The following is a 22,689-nucleotide window of genomic DNA, read 5'->3' on the forward strand; positions in this document are numbered from 1 at the left end:
CTGAATATCATAAAAAACATTCCTACCAGAGAGGTCTATTAAACACAGGTGTGATAGCTTCCCATAGGGGATGTGATGGAAGTCTTATTGCCAGAAGCATTTGAAACTACACAGCACAAAGCCCTTGATAATACACTGGTGGGGAGAACCTTACACTGGCAGAGAGGGAGAGGGTGTAGATACAATGACCTGTTAGATTATTTCCCCTGTTTTCTATCATTCTCTGGTTTTAGTTAAGGAGTGAGTTGCCTCCCAGAATGCACTGGAAGTGAGTGTGTTAAAAAATACCATTGTTGATTGTACTCTTCCCTATGGTCCTATGATCTCATCACAAGTTTAAGCAGGTTTGGGCCTGGTAACTGGGTGCATGGGAGCCCCAAAGACTAGTGGTGCTGGTTAACTTGATAGTGGCATTTTTCCTTCTGAGACAGTCTTGATGCTCTGTCACTTTTTCAAGACCACCAGTGCTACCTGGCCACATTCCAGCTGGCTTATTCCATTCCACCCCGCTGAGGCAGACTCCCTTCTGTTCATTTTTTAAAATGTGCCTCTCCAGAGCTCACGATTCAAATTCACCCTGAAATTTCAGTCATATATGACACACACCCCATGAACCATGGGGTGGTGTTCCCATGTGTGGTTAAATAACTGATGCATTCCACCCCAGAGGTAGCTGGTTGGTCTCTAAGAGGCTACAGGAGCTCTTCCAGGGACTTGCTATGTGATCTTGGACAGTCACTAATTCTCTGACCTGTGGCTCCCCATCCGTAAAATGAGAATACTTCTTTTCTCCATTTAGCCCATGATACTGCATGGTCGCCCCAGAGCCTTGATGTGTAAACTGGGCAGAGATCAGCTGTTATGGGTGTATCCAGCACCTAGCACCAGGGGGCCTCTGAGCCCTATTATAATGCTAATGATACCAACAAGTTGCACTTCAGCAGTGCAGGGTGCTATTCCTTTGTAGGGTTTGTTATTCCTGTTAAACAGTGCAGCATTGGTCACCTTGGGGCAGTAAGGAGATGCTTGTGCCTAGCCTTTATTTTCCCTAGGCAGGAGGAGGGGAAGGAAGGAGGCTGGCTCTGGTCTGGGCATGCAGGGTGAGCTGGTGTGGAGCAGGGGGTGTTGAACTGGGGGCTCTGGGAGGAGGTAATTCTGTCCACTTCTCCCCCCACCCCCCCGCGACTATCTGCTGCTGCTGCACAGCCCCGAGGTCACTTTGTTCCCTCCCAGCCTCTCTCAGGTGAGGCAGCATTTTGCAGGTTAGCCCCCCTGCAGCCGGAGCTGGCTCTAGCAGGGCCGGTGAGGCCGCGGCGCTGGGCTTCGGGGGATGCTGCCCAAGGAGCCCTGCCCGCCCCGATGCAGCCGGCGAAGCTCCCTGCAGCACCGCATTGGCTTGCTGCTCCAGCATGACATCAGGAGCGGGGAGCCAGAGCGCAGGCGCCGGGGAGGGGGAGCGAAGATACAGGAGGCAGAGAGCGGTGCTCGCCAGCATCCCCATCGCTTCGGAGCGACTCCGGCGTGTCCCGGCCCCGCCCGGCAGCTCCCTCCGCCGGCCAGCGAGCTCAGGGAAGGCAAGGAGCCGCCTCCCGCCCAGGGACCCCCTCCTGCCCCATGCCCGGCACCATGTCTGCGGGAGGAGACTTCGGGAACCCCCTGCGGAAATTCAAGCTGGTTTTTCTGGGGGAGCAGAGCGGTGAGTCTGGGGCTCGGTCCCTGGGGCGGGGGGGGGTCCCCTTGGAGCCGGCCCCTGCCTGTGCTGCAGCCTGCGCCCCCCGTGTCCTTTGCGGCTGCGGAGGGCGGCCCCGATCCTGCGGCCGTGCCCAGGGAGCGAGGTGCGGGAGGGGGGCAGCTGTGCCGAGGGGCGCGGCTGAAAGTGACCCGGGATCAGCGCCTGGCACATTGCGCTGGTGGACTGGCTCCTGGGGAGGGCGGCTCGGGCTGCGGGACTGTGCTGCATAGGGAGGCGTCCGGGGATGGAGCTGCAATCCCTGCTCCAAGCGGAGGGCTCAGGCCAAACGGAAACCGCAGGATCAATGACCCAGTGCTAGTAAAACCGGGGTCCTGCCCAAGGGGCCTGCTCAAGAACTTTGTTGTTATTTTGCATTCCCCTTTGTAGCTGAACTCCTTTCTGCAGGGACAGGCATCTGTCCGCAGCCCTGGGGGTGCAGAGAATTCCAGGGCTGCCCCTTTCCTGGGGTGGGTGGGTTGGTTTGTGGGGCGCGCTGGTGGCTATTGGATTGTCTCTCAAGCAGCTGGCATGTCTTAGCACATACGGGGTGGTGGGGGTTGTACTGGACAGTCTGGTGTAAAGCAGCCCTGCTGCGCTTTGTAGAAGCTGGATGTGAAAATAAAGATGAGAGGAGAAGGAGACACACCCTGATGCTTGCCAAGTGCCTGAGCTGCGGCCTCCCTTCCCCCACCCACCTATATTGATATTAAAAACCTTTCCGGGGGTGTAACAAGTTAGCAAGACCTGGCCATAAAATTATCTGTTAATATCCCCCCAGCTCACAGCCTCCTGCCAGGGAGTCTACCATCCCTGAGCCTAGCAGTGGCTCTTCTGTAACCAAACTTTGTCTGGCTCCCTGCTTCTGATGTGCCACCTGGCTGTCAAACGAAAGGCATTTGTTGCACAATATAAGGAGAGCTCACATGGAAACCTGGGAGGGTTCTGGGGCAGAGTGATTATCCTATAACGTCCTTAATGGTTTTGGTTTACAGCACTGGGGAAGAGGGAGCTGGCTCTGTATGAGACCCACATCGCATGGCTGCAGCTCATGGTTTAATTATGCTGTGCAGAGCGTGCCTTTCTGAAGGGGCGGAGGTGGGATGAGGATAAAGGTAAATGTCTGGCATTGATGACAGAGTGGATTAGATGGAGTTCCCAGCAGGAGTCTGCTTCAAGATGCTCTGTAGTCCAGATCCCTTGGCAGCGAGCAGCATGTTCAGTTTCCCTCTCTTTAGGGCTGAACTTGACTTTCCCAAGCCTGGATGATGGAACAAAAGGTTGCAGGATGCTACATGCTGCCCATCCTGCAATGCCCTCTTTATTTATGGCTTTGCTATTTCCTGTCATTTCTTTCTCATTGGTGGACAGCGTCCCAGAGCAGCTCCCCTTCCCCAGTTTGCCCCCTCCTTCAATGGGCGCACGCGTGTAGGGCTCCCAGGTGTGCAGGAGTTTCTGATTCTGACAAAGAAGATGCTGCAATGTCTAGAGAACAGTATTTGTCATATGTGCAGTAAGGGGGAGGGGAATAGAACAATCTTGTAGTGACCGGAGGGCGTGTCATGATGGAAAAGTGCAAGATGTAGCAATATGGGTTTGGGAAGGGGGGCTGGACTGCCCCAGGAGCTCAGGAATGGTGTGAAGATCATCCAGAGCTATGCATTTTTAATGATATTTTTGACTGTCTTGGATGAATGTTGTGTCACGTGGAGGAGAGACCAAATGACCGGGCTGCGTACGCACATGCAGAACCAAAACAAGAACTCCTGGCTGATGATCAGTTTTCTCATCCTTTTTCCTCCCTGCCCTGAGCTTCTCCATACTTGACCCACCCTGCGGGGAGGGGGGGGGCAGATAAGCAAGAACAAAAGACTCTTTCCCACCTTTGTCACTTTATTAACACCCTTCACAGGGCTGTTACCAGCTATTGTTCATAGGCCTGTAGCAACTTACTTACCTTCCTCTGGGGTGTGTGGGAAGCCATGGGGGCAGTGAAGGGGTCCCTCTAAAGGGCTGACTTGTTCAGCTATCTAGCACTGAAAACCCACAGGGTGAGATTTTCAGCACTGGCCTAAGCTCCCACTGAAACCAATTGGAGTTTCCCCAGGGACTTGGGTGGGAACAGAGTCTACAGTGAGCACTTTTGAAAAACCCACTGGGGTCTCTGAAGTCATGGATTCTACACTATCAATCAGCAAAGCAGCAAATGCAGACACTCCCTCCAAATTAGCAGCTATGCTCCCAGTGCCTGAGACCTTTGTGAGTGAATAGGGAAAGGAGACAGCTGTATATTCTTCCTTTATGTACAGAAACCATGAACTTTACTCAGACCTTTCCATTTGAGAACCCCTTACCTTCCATTTGCAGTCTCCATTATTCTTCCTCTAATGACAGACCCCACATTCTGAATCTATGTGTCATTTACTTGCTGGTTCGCAAACCACAGCCTGATAGTTGCTGTCAAAAGCGCAGCTGTAATTGAAATCAGTCCGCTTTTCAATGGTATTTCATCTTTTCTTCTGTTCCCAGTGTGGAATTTCAGAGAATGGGGGACAAACTCATTAAGCTACAGTCATTGCTGACCAATTTCCAGACAAAGGCAGCCTGTGATTTGAGGTTGAGGAGTGTTACCTTGAAAGGTGCTTCTGATCTGTATAGAGAAGGTCACCAGAGAAGCTTTCACCCACATATCTGGCTGCATTGAGCTAGGTAGTCTGTATATCAAAAGTGTTGCCTTTTAAATTGCTATCTCTCTCTCTAGTTGCCCATCCCCAGAGTATCTGAGCACCTTTGCCTTTTACCATTTCTATGGCATTAACGATTCCTCCAGTGCTGCATCATAAGAAAAATCAGGGGGAAAAAGTGATTTAAGTGCTCTTGCAAGAGTATCGATTGACAATCAGAGATAGTAACCATCTTCCAATAAAATATGTCTCTAAGGGGAGAAGTATATTTATCACCTCATATAGAGGGGGTGGTTTGGTTAGTTGGTTTGGTTTTTTACAGAAAAATGGTATAAAATCTGGAATGAACACTTTCAAAGCTTAACTTTGCTCCCATTATTTCTGTTTTGAAATGGTTTCTTTACAACTGTGGCAGTATTTCTATTGTTCAGATCCACATTTGCCCCAGATTTTCAAACAGGAACAGTTCATTAGAGAAACCTACTCCGTGATGTAATGTACAGAGCCTGGGCTGGCCATTTTCTTTTCTAGGCCCCCTTTTGCCAAAAGCCTTTGCAAGGGTTGGAGGGTCAGGGACTACAGAATCTAAGACCTCCAGCTGCAGGGTCTTGCATGAATGATTTACATACACACATACACCCTTGTCTGACAAATCACTGTTATTCCTCTCTCAGGATAAGTCTCCCGTCTGCACATTAAACAGCACATTTAGAATGTGAGCCAGGGAGAGCCATGAGAAGCAGTTGAATCAATCCTTCCTTATTGCATGCAAGTCACACCCTTGATCCCATTTCCACTGTATAAGGCCCATGAGTGGATCGGGAGTCTGATTGTGGACTGGAGGGTCTTCCACGGGCTGCTTTGGGAAACAGGAATGATTAAAATCCCCCTTTCTGTTTTCACATGAAACTTCCTATCCAGTGCATCCCAGCAGAGCCAGAGCAGGGAGATGCCCCCAGGCAGTGACTGTAGTCTGACTGAAGTGCTATTGATCAAAGGCCGTATGAGCTCAGTTGTAACAGGGCATACAGCTGATCTAGGTCCAGCTCTCAGAAGCATTTGAAATAAGTAGCTACATGGAGGAGGGGCAATGATGGTTGCAAGTGACCTCGGGTGACTCCTGCAAAAGAAGTCACTGCCCTTTCCCCATCCATCTAGCATGCTGGCTACCAAGTGCCCTGTGTTCACAGGACAGAGTGCAAGGTCCTCAGCAAGTGTCCTCTCTGTCCACTCAGAAGAGGACGTGCATCCATGGGCATCTCTGCGTTAAAGGGAGATCCTGGCACTTTTGCTCAGAGGCTCTAAGGCTGATTCTATCTGTGGTGCTGTACCAACCCCTTGTTTTCTGGGACGGGCTGTAAGACACACGACGCTCAACTGGTTGTTAAACTAGCAACAAGATTAGCTTCACACTTTCATTTCCTCCCACTGATTCTTATTTATAGTAATATTCCCATCCAGTTTTCAGGTCAGCTGTACATGCCGCCACCAGAGGAATTAGAAACCAGGTGGGCCTGATTTTGAATCCATTTACATGCCTGGGGATCAGGAGTAACTCCATGGATATCAATGGCATTACACTGGAGATCAGAATCAGGCCCATTGCATGTATAGCACTGAAAGACTCTGAGCATCTTGGTTCTAGGGTCTGGAACATTTAGAGGCTAGATGGGGCCTCAGAAAGTGCCATAATTTTTGTTACCCCCTCCTTGCAGCTTCAGCACTGGAGCGTTTGAGGTCTTTCTGCATGCTGGCAGGATCAGTAAAGCACAGTGGGTCCCATTTTCTGTTCACACTGGTTTTATACCAGTTTATCTTCATTGCCTTTCCTGAAATGACTCCTGATTTGCACCCACTTGAGAGCAGAATCCAGCCCAGTAATGTGCAATCACCTGCTTTCTGGCTTTGCATCACAAGTCAGAAATCTGTGCTTTGTGAGAATCCAGTTCCAGCATGAGCGTTGTTCTGTGCAGACTTGTGCCTCAGCTCCCCCTAACTTAGAGTCCGTTGTGCAATAACCCTGTGTGTCAGCTCTGGCATAAGAATCCCACTCCCTCACCATGGGCATTGTTCTGTCTAACCCTGTGCACTGACTCCAGGGTGAGAGTCACGTGTTCTAACCTCACGCACTGGTTCCAGTGAAGACCATGGGAGTCTTTCTTAAGAAAATGGGTTAAAGAAGACAGCTTCCTGAATAAACTGGTTGGCCCTTAGTGTGCATGGGGCAGTGGGAAGGAGCAGTGGAGAAGGGTGGGATGGTTGACACCAAAGGTGTTCTGAGCATGTTTTTCTCCACACACTCCCTGTTTTCCTTACCTGCGGTCTTGTACATTAATTTCCTCTTCATTAAAAATCAGTTCAGCTTTCCTGGTGACACTTAGCACAGTCTGTCTCCAGCAGAGTGTCATGGTAATTTAACATTTAGTGCCAAAGTTTTCAGGTAATGGGCAATTCCAGAAATGGGTTATAGATGCACTTTATTATAAATATCCAAACAATGAATTCACATAGTTTTCACTGCAGGTCCATTGATATGAGAACATGTGGTGTCTATGACGGATTGGCTAGTTTACTGTCTAATAGCTCCACTACCTCAAATGGAAGATGTTTGGGCACTGATAGGGTGACAGTACATAGAGGCTCCAGTCATGGTCCCATTGGGCATGCTGTACAGACCCACAGGTAAGAGCAGGCCGCTGCCCCAAAGAGCAGAATAAAGCAATACGTCTCCCCATGGGGCTACCACCACGGCTATGTGTCATTCCCTTAAGGACTGCTAACTGACGAAGCCTCTCCTAGAATGCCATTATAGCTGGAAATGTGCTTCTTGCCTGGTGCTTGCTGGTTTCTGGGGTGGGACTTACAAGATTGGACTCAGTGCAGTGATGAGCTACTTACCGTACTGTAGGTCACTTGGCGCTTTGGAGAAAATGGGGTTTCTGTGATGACCTATTGCCTGTATTTTGGCAGCTCTCATTTGTTCTATGTACCCCTAGGATTTCATTGTGAGTCAGCCAGAGCAGTAGTTGTGGGACATAAGATAACAAGTCCTGGGAGTGGGTGGGGGGTCGAACTGACTGGCAGTAACCGTTCCTGCCACTTCTCCCTTAGTTGTTGCGAGGAGATCCAGGAATAATATTTATGCCACCATTATTTCTGAGCTGCACCATTTTTTATTTTGGCATGCTGCTCTTGGGTGAAACACCTCCTCGTTGCAAAGCCCATGCAGAGATCCAGATATACCCTCCTCCTGATCTCCTACAGCCCCACCTCTTTGCTCCTCTATCCCACCTGCAAGCTTGCCTAACTTCCCCCACACCCACATGCCCAAGTATCTTGCTAAAGGGGATGTCTCAACCTTCCCTCCTCCTTTTTTTGCATGCGTGCTTTCTCGGGGAACGCGGCACATCCATGAAGACAGTACCAATGGGTTACATGCACACACACTTCCCATGTGCTAGCACTCTCACCATTAGTTTGGCAGCCCCATAGGGCAGGGGCTGTCATTTTGTTGTGGGTTTGTACAGCACCTAGCACCATGGCATCCTCCTGGGCCATGCCGGGGGCTCCTAGGTGCTACGGGAATGCAAATGACAAATAATAATAAACTCCTTGTCATAGGGTTGCTGGTCCCTGGGAGCAGGCCAGGCCCAGTGCCCCTGTGTCAGAGCAGGTGGGCTAGTGGAGCCGATTAAAGGGGGCGGGGCTACACCTGGGCCTATAAAGGCCTGGCAGAGGGCAGGAAGGAAGAGGAGGAGTCATTGGGGCAGACTGTCCCTGGGAAGAGGGGGGGTGCTCATCCTTCGATAGGTCCCTGGAGCAAGAGGCCAGGTGCTCAGGACGGTAGCCCTGGGGCTAGTGTTCCAGCAAGGGAGCAGAGTTGCCTGAGACTGGGGAGCTGCAACAAGTAGGATCAGCAGAGATCCCTGGGAGGGGAGGCTTTGACAGCCTAGGACAAAGGATGAGCTAAGGGACTGCTCCTGTTTGTTTTGTTCACTTATGTTTGGATGCTAAAGGAGGCTGGCTGTGGTAGCGTATGCTTAGAAGCTGAGAGAAGTCCTCATGAATAGCCAGTGGCATTCTGAATGCTTGCCCTTCGCTTGTGCTCACATCCATTCTCTGCTTGCTTTCCATAGGCTGTCCTGTGTTCAATTTTACTGACCACAGATGGGCCTGGGAAGTGAACATGTGAGGATTGGTGGGACTGTAATGTTTTTCTTTGTACATGTGAGCGCTCCTGTCAGAAGCAGCCGTGCACTAATCCACTGGAGGAAAAGAAATGTAACCCTGCGGTTGAGGCTTGCATGTAGAAGGAATCCTGGGAGAGTGGCAGACAGCTTAGCTGCACCCAGGTCACCTGCAGGCAGAGATCAGTGGGAGGAATCCAAGACGTGTTCTTGGTGCTGTTTCAAACACTGTTGTTAGTTATATGGCAGCAATACTGGAGGGAAGTTCTTCCATAACTCCTGGAACCCTAGAAACCACTGTGCTGAGAGAAAATGGTGCAAACCCTGAGAATGCCGCTGGGAGAGAATCTACGTGTTGGTAATCTTCCTCTTTTGGGGTCTTATTGAATGAACCTGCTCAGGGTCGTAAACCAGCAGGTGGAAATACTTCGGTAAGAAACTGGACTGTAACAATGGATATAGCTCAGTGGCTTGAGCATTGGCCTGCTAAACCCAGGGTTGTGAGTTCAATCCTTGAGGGGGCCATTTAGGGATCTGGGGCAAAAATTGGGGATTGGTCCTGCTTTGAGCAGGGGGTTGGACTAGATGACCTCCTGAGGTCCCTTCCAACCCCAATATTCTATGTTACTTGAATGCTGGGCGCTGGTACATAGCAGTGCAAAACTCCTGCAACATTTGCAGTTGCTGGATGATAGATGGTCTCTTGTATTTGACATTCTGCAATAAAATATGATAGTTTGGTCTCTCTGTGGTTATTTAGCTCATTGAGCAACACTGGGCATTTGGTTAAATGTCTTGTCCTTGTCAATCATTTGACCAAATGATTAGTTCTTAGTCACTTGACCATGTGACTAGTTTGAGGGAAAGTTGGTAGTACACATATCAACTCCACTGCATAACAATCAACCCCAAAGTTCTGTTTGATTTCATCTGACACCCTTCTTTTACTCCTTGTCATGCCACATTAGGCTCCCATGAGAAAGCCCTGTCTCCTGCACAGAGGCACTTCAAACCCTTGCTGAGGGCCAGCCCATTGTTCCCAAGGAGCAGGGCTGTTGAGGGCCCTCAGAGAAGCTATGGGGGAGTGGTCATTTAGGTAACCTGGGCCATGTCTGTTCAGAGCCTTATAATAGGGACAGAGACCTCCAACATCACTGGATCTGTAGGGAGCCAGTGGAGTGAGAGGAATGCATGGGAACCTGTCACCTCTCCTAGCACTGCAGGAGTAGGACAGAGGAAAGAACTAAATCTTGTGGAACTCCCCAGGGAAGGTATCTGGGGGGAGAGGAGTCCAGCACTCCCATCTGTGGGTAGCCTTTGAGAAAGGATTTCCCTGGAGATGGGAGAAAAGGGACCCAAGAATGGAAGGAGAAGAGTAAGGGAAAATGGGCAGGAGCAGCGGAAATGCCCTATAAGTCTGTGTGTGTGTGTGGGCGGGGGGCACAGGCACCCAAACCATAGCCTCACAGTGCCCCTTCCCCCAAGACCCCACTCCCGTGCTGTCTATTCCCCCAACCCCCCGAGACCTCGCTCTCTGCTCGCTCCTCTTTGCTCCCCTTGCTCGCGCTTACGGCTGGTAGAAAGTGGGAGGGCCATGGCCCTCTGCTCCCCCTTCCACCCTCTCCTCCCCATTCCAGAGCCCCTGGAAATGGTCATTGCAACATGGCAGAGAGCCAGGGCTAGACAATGATGGATGTGGGGAGTGGGAATGGGGGAATGAAAGGAGAAGAGAAAACTGCAGACAGAGCTGAGAAAAGAGGCAAGAAAAGGAATATTGGAGAGAAGGGACTCGCGCAGAATGAAAGAAAAGGGGGACAAACAAATGGAGGTAGGGAAAAGGCAAGAAAAGACCTATGGCAGAGAGGTCAGTGAGTTTAACTTTCATTTATTTATGAGCCTTTATTTTATGGCCTTTCCTTGGCAGACAGCCTGTGTTTATGTAGGCTTGGCGGAAAGAAATGGGATGGCTATTTCGGGCCCTTATGTTATATTAATATGGCTTGCTGCTCTGGGTATGGGAGAACAAGACAAGGAAAATACCATAACATTCACTTCTGGTGGGTAGGGACCTGGTGGCCCTCAGATTCTCCCACTTTATGACAGAGCTTTACCTTGAAACTCTGAAATGCTGACAAGTAGGCATGGTCCCAAGCACAGCGGCTTTATGGAAAATGAGTTTGACTTTGGAAGAGCCTTCTGTCTGAGCTTCCCCCCAGTTTCTGTGGCCTGTCCTGGGCAGAGGAGAAAGTAGTCCAGGATTGCCAGCTCCAAGAGTCCACAAATCATATCAGGCCACTAAAAAAATCACTGATTGGCTTAAAAACTCAGGGATCCAAAGGGGGACATGGAACAGAGAACCTCTGATAGTGCCCACTGCTCCTCAAAGGCATCTGAGGAGTCAGTGGACAGTGCCCAGAGGAATTCTGCCCAGAGGTGTGATTGGATGAAGGATCGGAAATAGGCCCCACGGTCACAGAGCAACCCCCTCATCCAGCTTCCTGATATGATGGACAGCCATCTTGGACAGCACCAGGAGGAGGTTGACAAGGAGGTCCTGTGACTTCATGGGGCCATAGATGGGTGTGCATGAATCAGGAGGTGTGGGGAAAAGTGCATCCAGAACTTCAGTATGAGGTTCTAGAGGATCCGGAAGAGTGTCTGCAGCCTGACATGCTCCACATAGATATGCACCAGGGTCTCCCTCTCACTGCAGAAAGAACAGGTGTCAGGCAGTTCGTGACCGGTGCCATGTACATACCCATGCTTACGGCTCTGTGGAGGAGCTGCCCACTAATATCCCTGGCGGCTATGGAACCATGGTAGGGCACAGACTGGCCCACCAGGGTCTCTTGCCCTTCAAGTGGTTGGACCTGTTGCCACGGGGTGGGACATGAGGTCAAGGAAGTGGCTTGTCTGAAGCTTGAGCACGTACAGGCCATCTGATATCATTCAGTGACATGCTGGAGAGGCATGTGGGTGGGGGGGCCGATAACAGGTGCCAGAGGCAGCAACCTCCCCCAGGGTACATGCGAGTATTTCAGTGCAGCGAGACATCTTGGGGCCCTACCGAAGGCCTGGTGTTCCAAGCCCTGAGTGCTGACCATTACCTCCCTGGAAGGCACATTGTGAACAAGGCAGACAGACTGCAGGAAGAGAAAGAAGGGTGCCATGGTGATGGCAGTTGAATGCTGCCCTGGAGAACTGGGTCCTCCCCCTCTCTGACACAGATTTCCTGTGTTACGCTGGGCACGTCACTTAGCCAAGACTTTTCACAAGTGCTCACCAATTTTGTGTTCCTCATTTTCTGGGGGCCTGATGTGAGACCTGGGATGTGCTTTGCAGAAGTGCTGAGCACTCACAGCTGCAACTAAAGTCGATGGGAGCTGTGCTGTGCAAATACAAAGTGCTATAGAATGCTGATTTCAGAGTAACAGACGTGTTAGTCTGTATTCGCAAAAAGAAAAGGAGTACTTGTGGCACCTTAGAGACTAACCAATTTATTTGAGCGTACAGCTACTGCATCCGATGAAGTGAGCTGTAGCTCACGAAAGCTCATGCTCAAATAAATTGGTTAGTCTCTAAGGTGCCACAAGTACTCCTTTTCTTTTTATAGAATGCTCAGTACTCTGAAAAACCAGGTCCAAGGCATCACAGATTGGACACCCAAAGTTAGTGGATACTTTTGGCCTTAATCTTATGGGCCTCAGTGCCCCACCTGTATAATGGGGACGGTAGTACGGCATCCTCTCACAGGGGTGTTGGGAAAAGAAAGGGTCGGTCCTCGGGCTGGTTTTGTTCAATATCTTCATAAATGATCTGGAGGATGGTGTGGATTGCACCCTCAGCAAGTTTGCAGATAACACTAAACTGGGAGGAGAGGTAGATACGCTGGAGGGTAGGGGTAGGATACAGAGGGACCTAGACAAATTAGAGGATTGGGCCAAAAGAAATCTGATGAGGTTCAACAAGGACAAGTGCAGAGTCCTGCACTTAGGACAGAAGAATCCCATGCACCGCTACAGACTAGGGACCGAATGGCTAGGCAGCAGTTCTGCAGAAAAGGACCTAGGGGTTACAGTGGACGAGAAGCTGGATATGAGTCAACAGTGTGTTGTTGCCAAGAAAGCCAATGGCATTCTGGGCTGTATAATTAGGGACATTGCCAGCAGATCGAGGGACGTGATCGTTCCCCTCTATTCGACATTGGTGAGGCCTCATCTGGAGTTCTGTGTCCAGTTTTGGGCCCCACACTACAAGAAGGATGTGGAAAAATTGGAAAACGTCCAGCAGAGGGCAACAAAAATGATTAGGGGACTGGAACACATGACTTATGAGGAGAGGCTGAGGGAACTGGGATTGTTTAGTCTGCGAAAGAGGAATGAGGGGGGATTTGATAGCTGCTTTCAACTACCTGAAAGAGGGTACCAAAGAGGATGGATCTAGACTGTTCTCAGTGGTAGCAGATGACAGAACGAGGAGTAATGGTCTCAAGTTGCAGTGGAGGAGGTTTAGGTTGGATATTAGGAAAAACTTTTTCACTAGGAGGGTGGTGAAACACTGGAATGCGTTACCTAGGGAGGTGGTGGAATCTCCTTCCTTAGAGGTTTTTAAGGTCAGGCTTGACAAAGCCCTGGCTGGGACGATTTAGTTGGGGATTGGTCCTGCTTTGAGCAGGGGGTTGGACTAGATGACCTCCTGAGGTCCCTTCCAACCCTGATATTCTATGATTCATGTCTGTGAAGCAGTCAGGTACTTTCATGATAGCGCCATAGGGAAGCCCAGGAAGAAATTAATCATTTTGTTTGCAGAGCAGGGTTTGCATAGTGGGAAACAAATAAAACCGGGGCCACATGTTCAATAGCAATGAGACAACAAACTATTGACTAGCTGCTTGCTCAGTGATCACAGTCCAGCCTATGCACTGAATGAGGCAGGGATTCCAGGGAAAAAGTGCTGGTGATCATGTGACAAAAGACTGGGGCACTGACTTAGGATGTGGGGACTCAGGTTTAATTCCCTCCTCTGCCATGAACTTCCTGTGTGACCTTTGGATATGCTGCTTAGCACCTCAGTTTGCTGTCCCACAAAGCATGGTTAATAATGCTTCCCTATCTTCCTGGGATATTATGAGAATAAAGACACTAAAGATTTTGCAGTGCTTTGAGATCCACGGAGGAAAAGTGTGATACAAGAAATAGCTGTTGTGCAGCCCTAATAATGTGCTTTTTTAAAGTGAATCTTTTGTGTGTGATTACACAGCATATTCCTAGCATCTCCTCACAAAGGAATCTAATGAATGAAGTTTTCAAATTACCATGCAGTTTAACTGCCCTTCCACTCTCTGTGGATTTATGTGGTGTCCCTTGGTTTGGTTGATGGTTATCCTCACTAGGTATCTGTGCTGGAAGAAGTTCTGACATGGCCTTTGTCAATTCATGAGCTTTTCACAGTCATTTCCTATTTCCACCAGAGCTCATGCATCTGCAGTTATGTGGTTGGACTTCTTGATCTTCCCTTGAGGACATTTGTTCCTTGGTTGTTTGTAGGAAGTGACTCTTGGGGTAGAAAAATTGTCCTTGGCACTACTCTTTCCCCTGTATCTCTTGTCTCTGCCATTTCATAGCAGTGGTTGTCTTCCTGGCCCAGGAGTTTAGGGGTTTGGAAGTCTAAACTGTTTGGAGGGTGGGAGTTTCATGCGGGGGGAAAAGAAGTCACATGGCTGGGGGGGAAGGGGTGCCAAAGGTTCAGATAAGCTGCAGATAAACATTTAAACTCTGGGGTGATTCTCTGAATCCCACCCAAACTTCGGCCCTTCTGGGGGTCACCAGTTCCGTGTAGGAGCCAGCCCCTGTTGTGCTGTTTCAGGGGAGCTGCAGAGCTCTGAGTGTTCATGCCAGTACACCCGTGTTGCTGGTCAGGAGCCGAGCACGGTGGTTCTGTTTGTTCTTCCTGACCTCTCTGGCTTACTCACACGCTTCGCTGGTAGTTGACAGGCATCCGTGAGAGTGCTGCTCTGCCGTAGGTGCTGGAACTCAGGGTGCATGGGGTGCTGCAGCACCCCCTGACTTGCAGTGGTTTCCATTATATCCAGGGTTTACAGTTTGGTTCAGTGGTTCTCAGCACCCCCGTTATCAAAATTGTTCTAGCACCCATGCGCTCCGCATGTGTTCCCTTGCCACTAGGATTGCATGTGAAACCTTAAAAAGGTCAGTGCTGAACAACAAACCAGTCAGGAGGCTTTTGCCCCAAGACCGACTACAGGCGTTGCTGGGAGCTGGCGGAGCTATGTGAAATGGGTGGGAAGCCAAGAGGGGCCCGGTACACTGTGTTCATACCCTGGCCACACGCCCCACCCCAAGGACAAAGGAGTCCGCTGAATATTGCTTTGCAGTCCCAGAAGCTCCCGCCTCCTACAGTCGGCCCACCTACCCAGCCACTGTCTCCCTCTTTCCAGCGAGATCTTGTCCCAGAAGATGCCCCGGGAGCAGAGCTCTCCTGCGGGCTGTCTGGCTCTGCAGGCATTGGTAGGCGTGATGTATGCTCCAGCTGCCCAAGCATCACTATTTTAGAAGTGCAGACATGGACAGGACTGGCTCCACTCAACAGGGGAACCAGGATGGTTTTTAATTATACATCAAGATGCTTGATGGTTCCCTTTCTCACTTCATTCGCTCAGTCTGTTGGATTTTTCTCTTTTCTTTGTACCAGCTTTTCTTGTTTCCATCTCACTCATCTTGTTAGTAACTGATCTTCCCCCTTCTTATGTTCCCTTCCCTCTCCCACCTCCCATTCTTCCTTAACTCTTGTGTCTCTGTCAGTTTGGACTCCTCCTTTTCATGTAATCCCCTTGGAATCCAAGTCCCCTCCCATGCATGCAGAAGGCAATTAGAATAGGAGCCGGCTTACATGCCATTTTTTAATTTTGCTCCTTCAAATAACTCTGGTGCACCCTGATGTTTGGGAAGATGATAGCCTAGCAGCTCCGCATAGGGCTGGATGCTGCATAAGCTTCCCTCAAATAGCTCAGCCAATACGCTTGAATCCTGAGCTGCAATACACCCAGTTACTTGCATCCTTAGTCCTGTCCCAGCTCTGCCACGGCACCTCAATCTTCACCTCCAGGAGTGCCCTGTGGTTCCAATCCAGCATCTTCACGTGGCTCGCTCCTGACCCCCAGTGCCGATCTCAAGACAACCCCTGAGCAGAGGTTGTCGAGTGTGCCAGGTTGGTTGGTTGAGCTGAGACCACTGGTCTCATTTCATTTGTGAACGAAGCCAGAGTGGAGCCCAGCTGAGTAAAGACAACGCACCGGCCCTTCCATCAAACTTCCATTGCTGCTTTTTCAGTGAGGGGCCTCTGCAGTCTTCCAGCATGCCAGGATACCACCCCCTGGTGCCCCAGGGCAGATGCGGAGCAACGACTAGCAGGCATTTCCTGGTATAACCCCCTCCCCTCAGGCAGTGAGATTGGGGGATGCTTTCTGAGCATCCACCTGTACTGCAAATACTACATGCTCAGGAGAGGAAGTGGGGTCTGGTGCTGAACTGGGACTCAGGAGATCTAGATTACAGTCCCAGCTCCATAACAGACTCCCTTGGGCAAGTCACATCATCTCACTTGTACCTTGGTTCCCAATCTGTAAACTGGGGAAAACAATACAGCACCCAGCACAACGGGGCCCCATACTGCTGCCAGTGATACAAGCCCTTTGTCTGTTCAGAGAGTGCAGCGCAGGGACAGTCACTACGTGCCATGCCTGTGGATAGATCCGGAACGTGTCGGATCGTTCTGATAGTCCTTTCACGTCCAGAAGGCTCAGCCCTGCTCTCCTGTGTGCACCATGGTCCAGTGACACCATGGCCCAAGAACCGCTGCTTTGTCCTTAGCTTGGGAACCCAGGCTTTCAAGGGGACAAAAGCAAGGTCATCCTGCGTAGCACTTACAGCCCACCATGCATCCCGTTTTCCAAGCCTTGCCCTGTCACTGGGGATTCTCTCCTGCTCTAGCAGCAGCTCAGTAACCATTGAGCACAAGTTGGCCCATACAATGGCCTTGTTTGCCCTCTGGACTAGGAACCTTCTGGTACCATCCTTTGGGTGCCTGGGGCCCACTACTGATTCTGCATACTCACCGCCTGTGTTGGGAAACTGACCCTGTGTGGAGTTTAGTTGGTGAGTGGAATCCTAACAATGCGTTGGCTGTAATTACCCTCATTTTTAATAACCACTGGAGGCTATCAGGAAACCTTGCAGACTAACTGGACGGTGCCTGGGGGAATATCACAAAGGGGCTGCCAATCAGCAACACTGACTAGTCTCCCTGGGAAGAGAAGGACTGAAAGGAAACTAAAGGGGCCAAAGAGAAGAAACAGCCTTGCAATACACATGCCAAACTGCCTCCTGCTTGAGAAGTTTTTAAATAGTGTCTCTAAGAGGAAAAATGAGTCACTCTTGTTGGTCTCTGCCCAATGCCATTTTGTACCTATGCATAGAAGATTTCTGATGCTAGGAGTTCTCCTCTTGTGACATCAGAACCACACGGCTGTAGAGGACGGTGCCACCTGGTGCTTCCATTGCTGCTATGCTATTGGGTTCTCTTTAGCATGTTCTCTGGGTTGCGCCATCCCTGCATAGTCCAGAACCTCCAGCAGCTCCCACTGAAGTGAATGAGAGCTCGGGTGGCTCAGCACTTCTGAGGCTAGGTTTGCACTTCCAGTGGTTTGTAGAGTACAGACACCACATGCCCAGCGAGTGTGGGTGTAAATAGCAGTGTAATGCGGTGAGACATGGCTCAAGTGAGTAGAGCAGAGTGCCCTACATGCCCAAGATGTGCCTCCCACACTTACGCTTATATTTTTAGCAGTGTGATGTCCCACTGCAGTGAAAGGCTCCAGCAGTGGGGAAAGGAGCTGCTGGAGCTTTTCCCTGCTGCCTCCTCCCTACCAGAACCTTTCCCTGCAGCGTGAAGCTATGCACCATAGATGCAACCTGCCTTTCATCACAGCATGTAGGTACATATGTAGTGCCTGTACTCTACAGGCTGACCTAAGTGTAGACAGTCTGCATGTCAGGTGCCTAATTTAGATGCTGAAACAGATTGATGAGCCTCAATGTAAGGCCTGTTTAAAAAAAATCTATGGGACATTTTCCAACTGGTTCTAAGATTTAGAGTCTCAAAAATGGGGGTTCTCACGAGCACCCAGATATAGTCTGAGGTTGGTGCTCATCTCCCTGGATGAAATCCTGCCCCCCCACCCCCCAGTGCATGGGTAATTACAAGATTTCCAGGAACATGGTGCATAGATCCTCTGCCCTGGGACAAATGTCCATCTCTAAGAGTAAGTTGTTTTCTGGATCTGTATTTGACAGTGACTCTCCCATGTCTAAGTTGTATTTATTTACATTGTTTACCAGAATGATTTAAGTCCTCACAAGACACTCTAAGCATGTGAGCAATTCTGGTGAAGGCAATGGGACTACTTGGGTGGATAAAGATGACCCTATCTGTAAATGTTTTCAGGATTGGGGCTTTATAATGTTCTGTACTGTCATGCCCTTAAAAATGTGTTGTCTACTTATTTTGTCATCCCTGGCTTTGTCACAGTAGCTTGTGGGTTCTGGGGATCGTGTCTTGCCCAATGTAACACAAAGGAAATGAAATGCAAAGAGAGTCATTTTTCAAAATTATTTCAAAATTCACCATGCTCCCGCAAGTAAACTGATGGTTAGGAATGGGAAATAAAGCTTTGCCAGCAGAGTGCTGGGAAATACATCATCAGTATGGACACTTGCAAGTACCATGCAACGGCAAGGTTTGGGCTCCCAATTCTTTTGGCTGTTCCCTTTCATGTGTCAAGAGAAAACCAAGCACTGAGGCCTGCTAGTTGGTATCTGTGCTCCTCTGCAGGGACACAGTAGCTTATAGGCTCTTCAGAAGCACTCATTGAAACCGTGTGTGTGTGTGTGTGTGTGTGTGTGTGTGTGTGTGTGTGTGTGTGTGTGTGTAACTGCATGTCCAGTGAGGCTCTCGATTCCCAGCTATCTGCAGGTAACACAGGCAAATCTGGTTGAAAATGCATCCCGCTGAAAGCCAGCTATGTGTTTGCATGTGTGTGTTTGGGGCCAGAGGCTGTGGTAGAGGAAGGCACGAAGGTGGCACCCTCCCAATACTGAGCTGCCAGGGGACTGGAGCAGCCCCAGGTGACTTCAACAGTAGTGGGAGCCTGTCTGAGTTGTGGCAGCCTAATATTCCTAGAAAAAATTGCAGATGATACAAAACTGCTCCAGATAGTTAAATCCCAGGCAGACTGCGAAGATCTACAAAGGGATCTCACAAAACTGGGCAACAAAATGGCAGATGAAATTCAATGTTGATAAATGCAAAGTAATGCACATTGGAAAACATAATCCTCACTATACATATATAACGATGGGGTCTAAATTGGCTGTTACCATGCAAGAAAGAGATCTTGGAGCCATTGTGTTTTCTCTGAAAACATCCACTCATTGTGCAGTGGCAGTCAAAAAAGCAAATGGAAAGGGATAGATAATAAGACAGAAAATATCATATTGCCTCTATATAAATCCATGGTATGCCCACATCTCGAATACTGTGTGCAGATGTGGTTGCCCCATCTCAAAAAAGATATCTTGGAATTGGAAAAGGTTCAGAAAAGAGCAATAAAAATTATTAGGGGTATGGAACGGCTTCTGTATGAGGAGAGATCAATAAGACTGGGGCTTTTCAGCTTGGAAAAGAAGCGATATGGTAGAGGTCTATAAAAACATGACTGGTGTGGAGAAAGTGAATAAGGAAGTATTATTTACTCCTTCTCATAACACAAGAACTAGGGTCACCAAATGAAATTAATAGGCAGCAGGTTTAAAAACAAACAGGTTTAAAACAAAGAAAAGGAAGTATTTCTTCACACGTCGCACAGTCAACCTGTGGAACTCCTTGCCAGAAGATGTTGTGAAGGCCAAGACACTAACAGGGTTCAAAAAAGAACTAGATAAATTCCTGGAGGATAGGTTCATCAGTAGCTATTAGTAGGGCCCTACCAATTTCACGGTCGTGAAAAACGTGTCTCAGACCATGAAATCACCCCTTCCCTATGAAATCTGATCTCCCAGTGCTGCTGGGATCCCGGGGCTCCTAGCTGGTAGTCCAGCTGGGCTGGGAAGGGGCAGAAATTGTCCTTCCCCTGCACGGCCACTCTTGGTGGGGAGATCAGACCCGCCTCCCGAGGCAATGCAGAAATGAACGTGGTACACTCCAGACTTCTGCCCCTCTCCCCCCACCACCTGCGGCTCTTGCTGTGGCTCTGGGTGCAGAGCTTGGGTCTTCCTTCCCCAGCGGCTCCTGCCATGGCTGGGGGCTTCCGTTCTCAGGGCTTCCACCTCCTGCCACTCCAGCCGGGGTTTGGGGCAGCCTGGGCTCTAGGCTCCAGCTGGGCCAGCCTGGGCTTGGGGCTTCTGCCCCTCCCCCACCAGGGTTCCTGTGCGGCTCCAGGTGCTGAGCTCAGGGCTTCCTCCCTTGGCCGCTCCTGCTGGGGCTGGGGACTTCTGCAGCTGGGGTTCAGGACAGCCCCCTCCCACCCATTTGGCACCCCTGCTCCCACCATGTGTGTTCCCCCCCACACCATTTCAGTTCTTGATTTCTCCCTCCCCCTGTCCCATGTGATCCCAGTCTACCTTACTGTGCTGTGGACATGAGGCTAGATTCACACAGGTACTTTGTGTGGCCACGAGGAGCTTTAGGCACCTAGGAAATCTTTGGGATTCCCAAAGCCTGAGTCAGGTGCTGAAGCTCCCTCTGCAACGGGTGGGGAGCTGGGTGCCTTCGAATGGGCTTCACGCAAGCCAGCGTGCCAATGGGAGCTGCCACACCGGGGTGTGTGTGTGCTAAATCCTGCCCCTCTCTCAGAGACAGTCGCCTGAATCCGAGCTGCAGGGGGTGCTGCCTTCTGCTTGGGGTGCTCAGCAGCCAACCCTTTCATGGCCTATGCCCGATTTGCAAGCGCTCCCCTGTTTTTCAGCCTAGAGGTTGGGGTACTGTGGGACCCCCAGGCTACGTCCCCCCCGCCCGCTGTGGGGAGGAAGGAGTGGCAGAGCCGAGCCACCTCTCAGGAGGGTGCTTGACAATGAGCTGTGGCTTCTTCTGCCATGGGACTTGCTCAGTCACTCCTTGGGGATAATGAAGGACAAGAGAGAGCCAGTAGGAGTGTGATTCTGTGGCCTGGGGTTCAGAGCCAGCATCCAGCCCCCTGCTCCCGCGGCTGCATTATTGGAACAGCTTCTCCAGAAGAGTTTCAGGGAACTGGGAGAGGAGGCAGCATCGCTGCTGCGTTAACATACCCTTCCTGCCAGCCCCTTTAGCACCATGGCCACTGGCTGAGGGGCTGACTGATTCCCCTGGAGCCTTTCTGTTCACTCCAGTGGGCTCTGGATTAGGCCACCCATGGTTCCAATCCTTGTACAGCTGAGAACTCACTGGGAGAGAACTCTCCAGGAGAAACAGCGGTGCCTAGGAGGAAGACTTAGGGTATCCTCAGGGACCTGTGGTCTGCCTGCAGCTTTCAGAAGCAGCTAATAAAAAGTGTTCTGGGCTTGGGGTCTGATCAGTCCGTGTGTGGCTCTGATGACGTAATGCTTTTGGAGTGTCACCACTCCAGTGCGTTGTCCCTTGAGGTCCGGGGGTGAGTGGGGTGGAGTTCTGCATCGAGGCAGACCCCTCCGCTCCAGCGTGAAATCATCTCTCACACTAAACCCTCAGTGGCTAGGTGTTTAATTCGGTTCCCCCCAACCAAGAGGCCCAGCTGCTTGGTCAGTGTGAGGAATGGCATGTTAGACCCCATCCTTAGGTACAGCTGTCCGGGAAGGAGGTGTCACTAGCAGGAGATATCCACCTTCCTCTCCAAATGCTTCCTGCTGTGCATAGAGTTCGCCCAGAGGAGCAGAGACACTGTTATTAAGGAAACACCATATTAAGGAACAATGAACGTAGCAATTTTTCAGTGACTTTTCATGAGTTATTTTAAGGCTGGCCTTTCTCTGAGGAGATGCTGAACAGGACGCCAGGGCATGGGCTCAGAATATAAATGATGCGGTTAATGTTTGCTGAGTGGTGGCTGGATTTCTCAGATGGTGTCTGTGGGTAGCTCAGCGCAGCTCAGGTTCTTCCTGCCTTCCCCCATAATCAGTCTGTGTTTGAAACGCACACACAGATCCTGGGCCAGATTCTCATTCACGCTAGGGCCCCTTTCCGCGGCTCTGCCAATGCCAAGGGGCCTTAGTGTAGATGGGACTCTGGCCCTATGGCTTTGGCATTCATCTGGTCCTGCAGAGCTCTCACTGCTTGGCACAGACAGCCAGGGCATGTCTGTGGGATCGGTGCCTGGAGCAGATCCTCGGCCTCATGCAGGTCTCCTGCCTGACAACATGTCATAGCGGTGGTGGGTTGGGACCTCTGTGCTGCCACCCAGGGTTACTGAAACAATGTATATAGTGGGGGTGCTGAGAGCCACTGAACCAAACTGTGACCCTGTGTATAACGAAAACTACTTCACGCCAGGGAGTGCAGTAGCACCCGCAGCATCCCTAGTTCCAGGAGCTATGCCACCACTCCTGTCCCCTCACCACCTGGATGTCCCTCTGTGGGGACTGTCTGCAGAAAGGGCTCCAAAGATGGGGCAGGTGAGACAAGAGCAGGGGACTGGTCCCTCCCCATGGCTGCACCCTCAGTGAACCCCATCACGTCCCAGCAGAAGTGCTGCCGGAAGTCATGGCTGCCCCTCTGGTTTGGCGCTGGAGCTGCTGCGGAGCTACCACTAAGAGAGCCAGAAGCCAGGGAGGCAGGGGCAATCCTGGATCATTCCTGCTTCTGCAGATCTAGGCCTCCCTGGGCCCTGGATCCCCAAGGTTGGGAGTCATCGCCTGCCCACCACTCCGCAGCCACACCAGCACCTTGCTGAGCAGTCCTGTCCTTCTGGCCCCCTCCAACAGGCTCCTTTTGGGCAGGGGACAGCCTAGAGCGGCCTGTGATCTCATCAGCTCTAATCCCAAAGCGGAAGCGAGCAGCACTTGGTGCG

At 50.6% G+C, this 22,689-nt stretch overlaps 1 protein-coding gene across 1 annotated transcript in view; it reads left to right on the forward strand.

Annotated features, from left to right (window-relative positions):
- The first annotated feature begins 1,438 nt into the window (after window positions 1–1,438).
- RAB6B (RAB6B, member RAS oncogene family) overlaps window positions 1,439–22,689 on the forward strand; it is a 129,252-nt gene continuing 108,001 nt past the window's right edge. The window contains exon 1 of the mRNA XM_073360377.2: window positions 1,439–1,696. Coding sequence (XP_073216478.1) covers window positions 1,615–1,696 — 82 coding nt within the window. The 5' untranslated portion in view covers window positions 1,439–1,614. The remainder of the gene's footprint in view (window positions 1,697–22,689) is intronic.

Source organism: Lepidochelys kempii, chromosome 9, assembly GCF_965140285.1.
Source record: "Lepidochelys kempii isolate rLepKem1 chromosome 9, rLepKem1.hap1, whole genome shotgun sequence".
Lineage (NCBI taxonomy): Eukaryota > Metazoa > Chordata > Testudines > Cheloniidae > Lepidochelys > Lepidochelys kempii.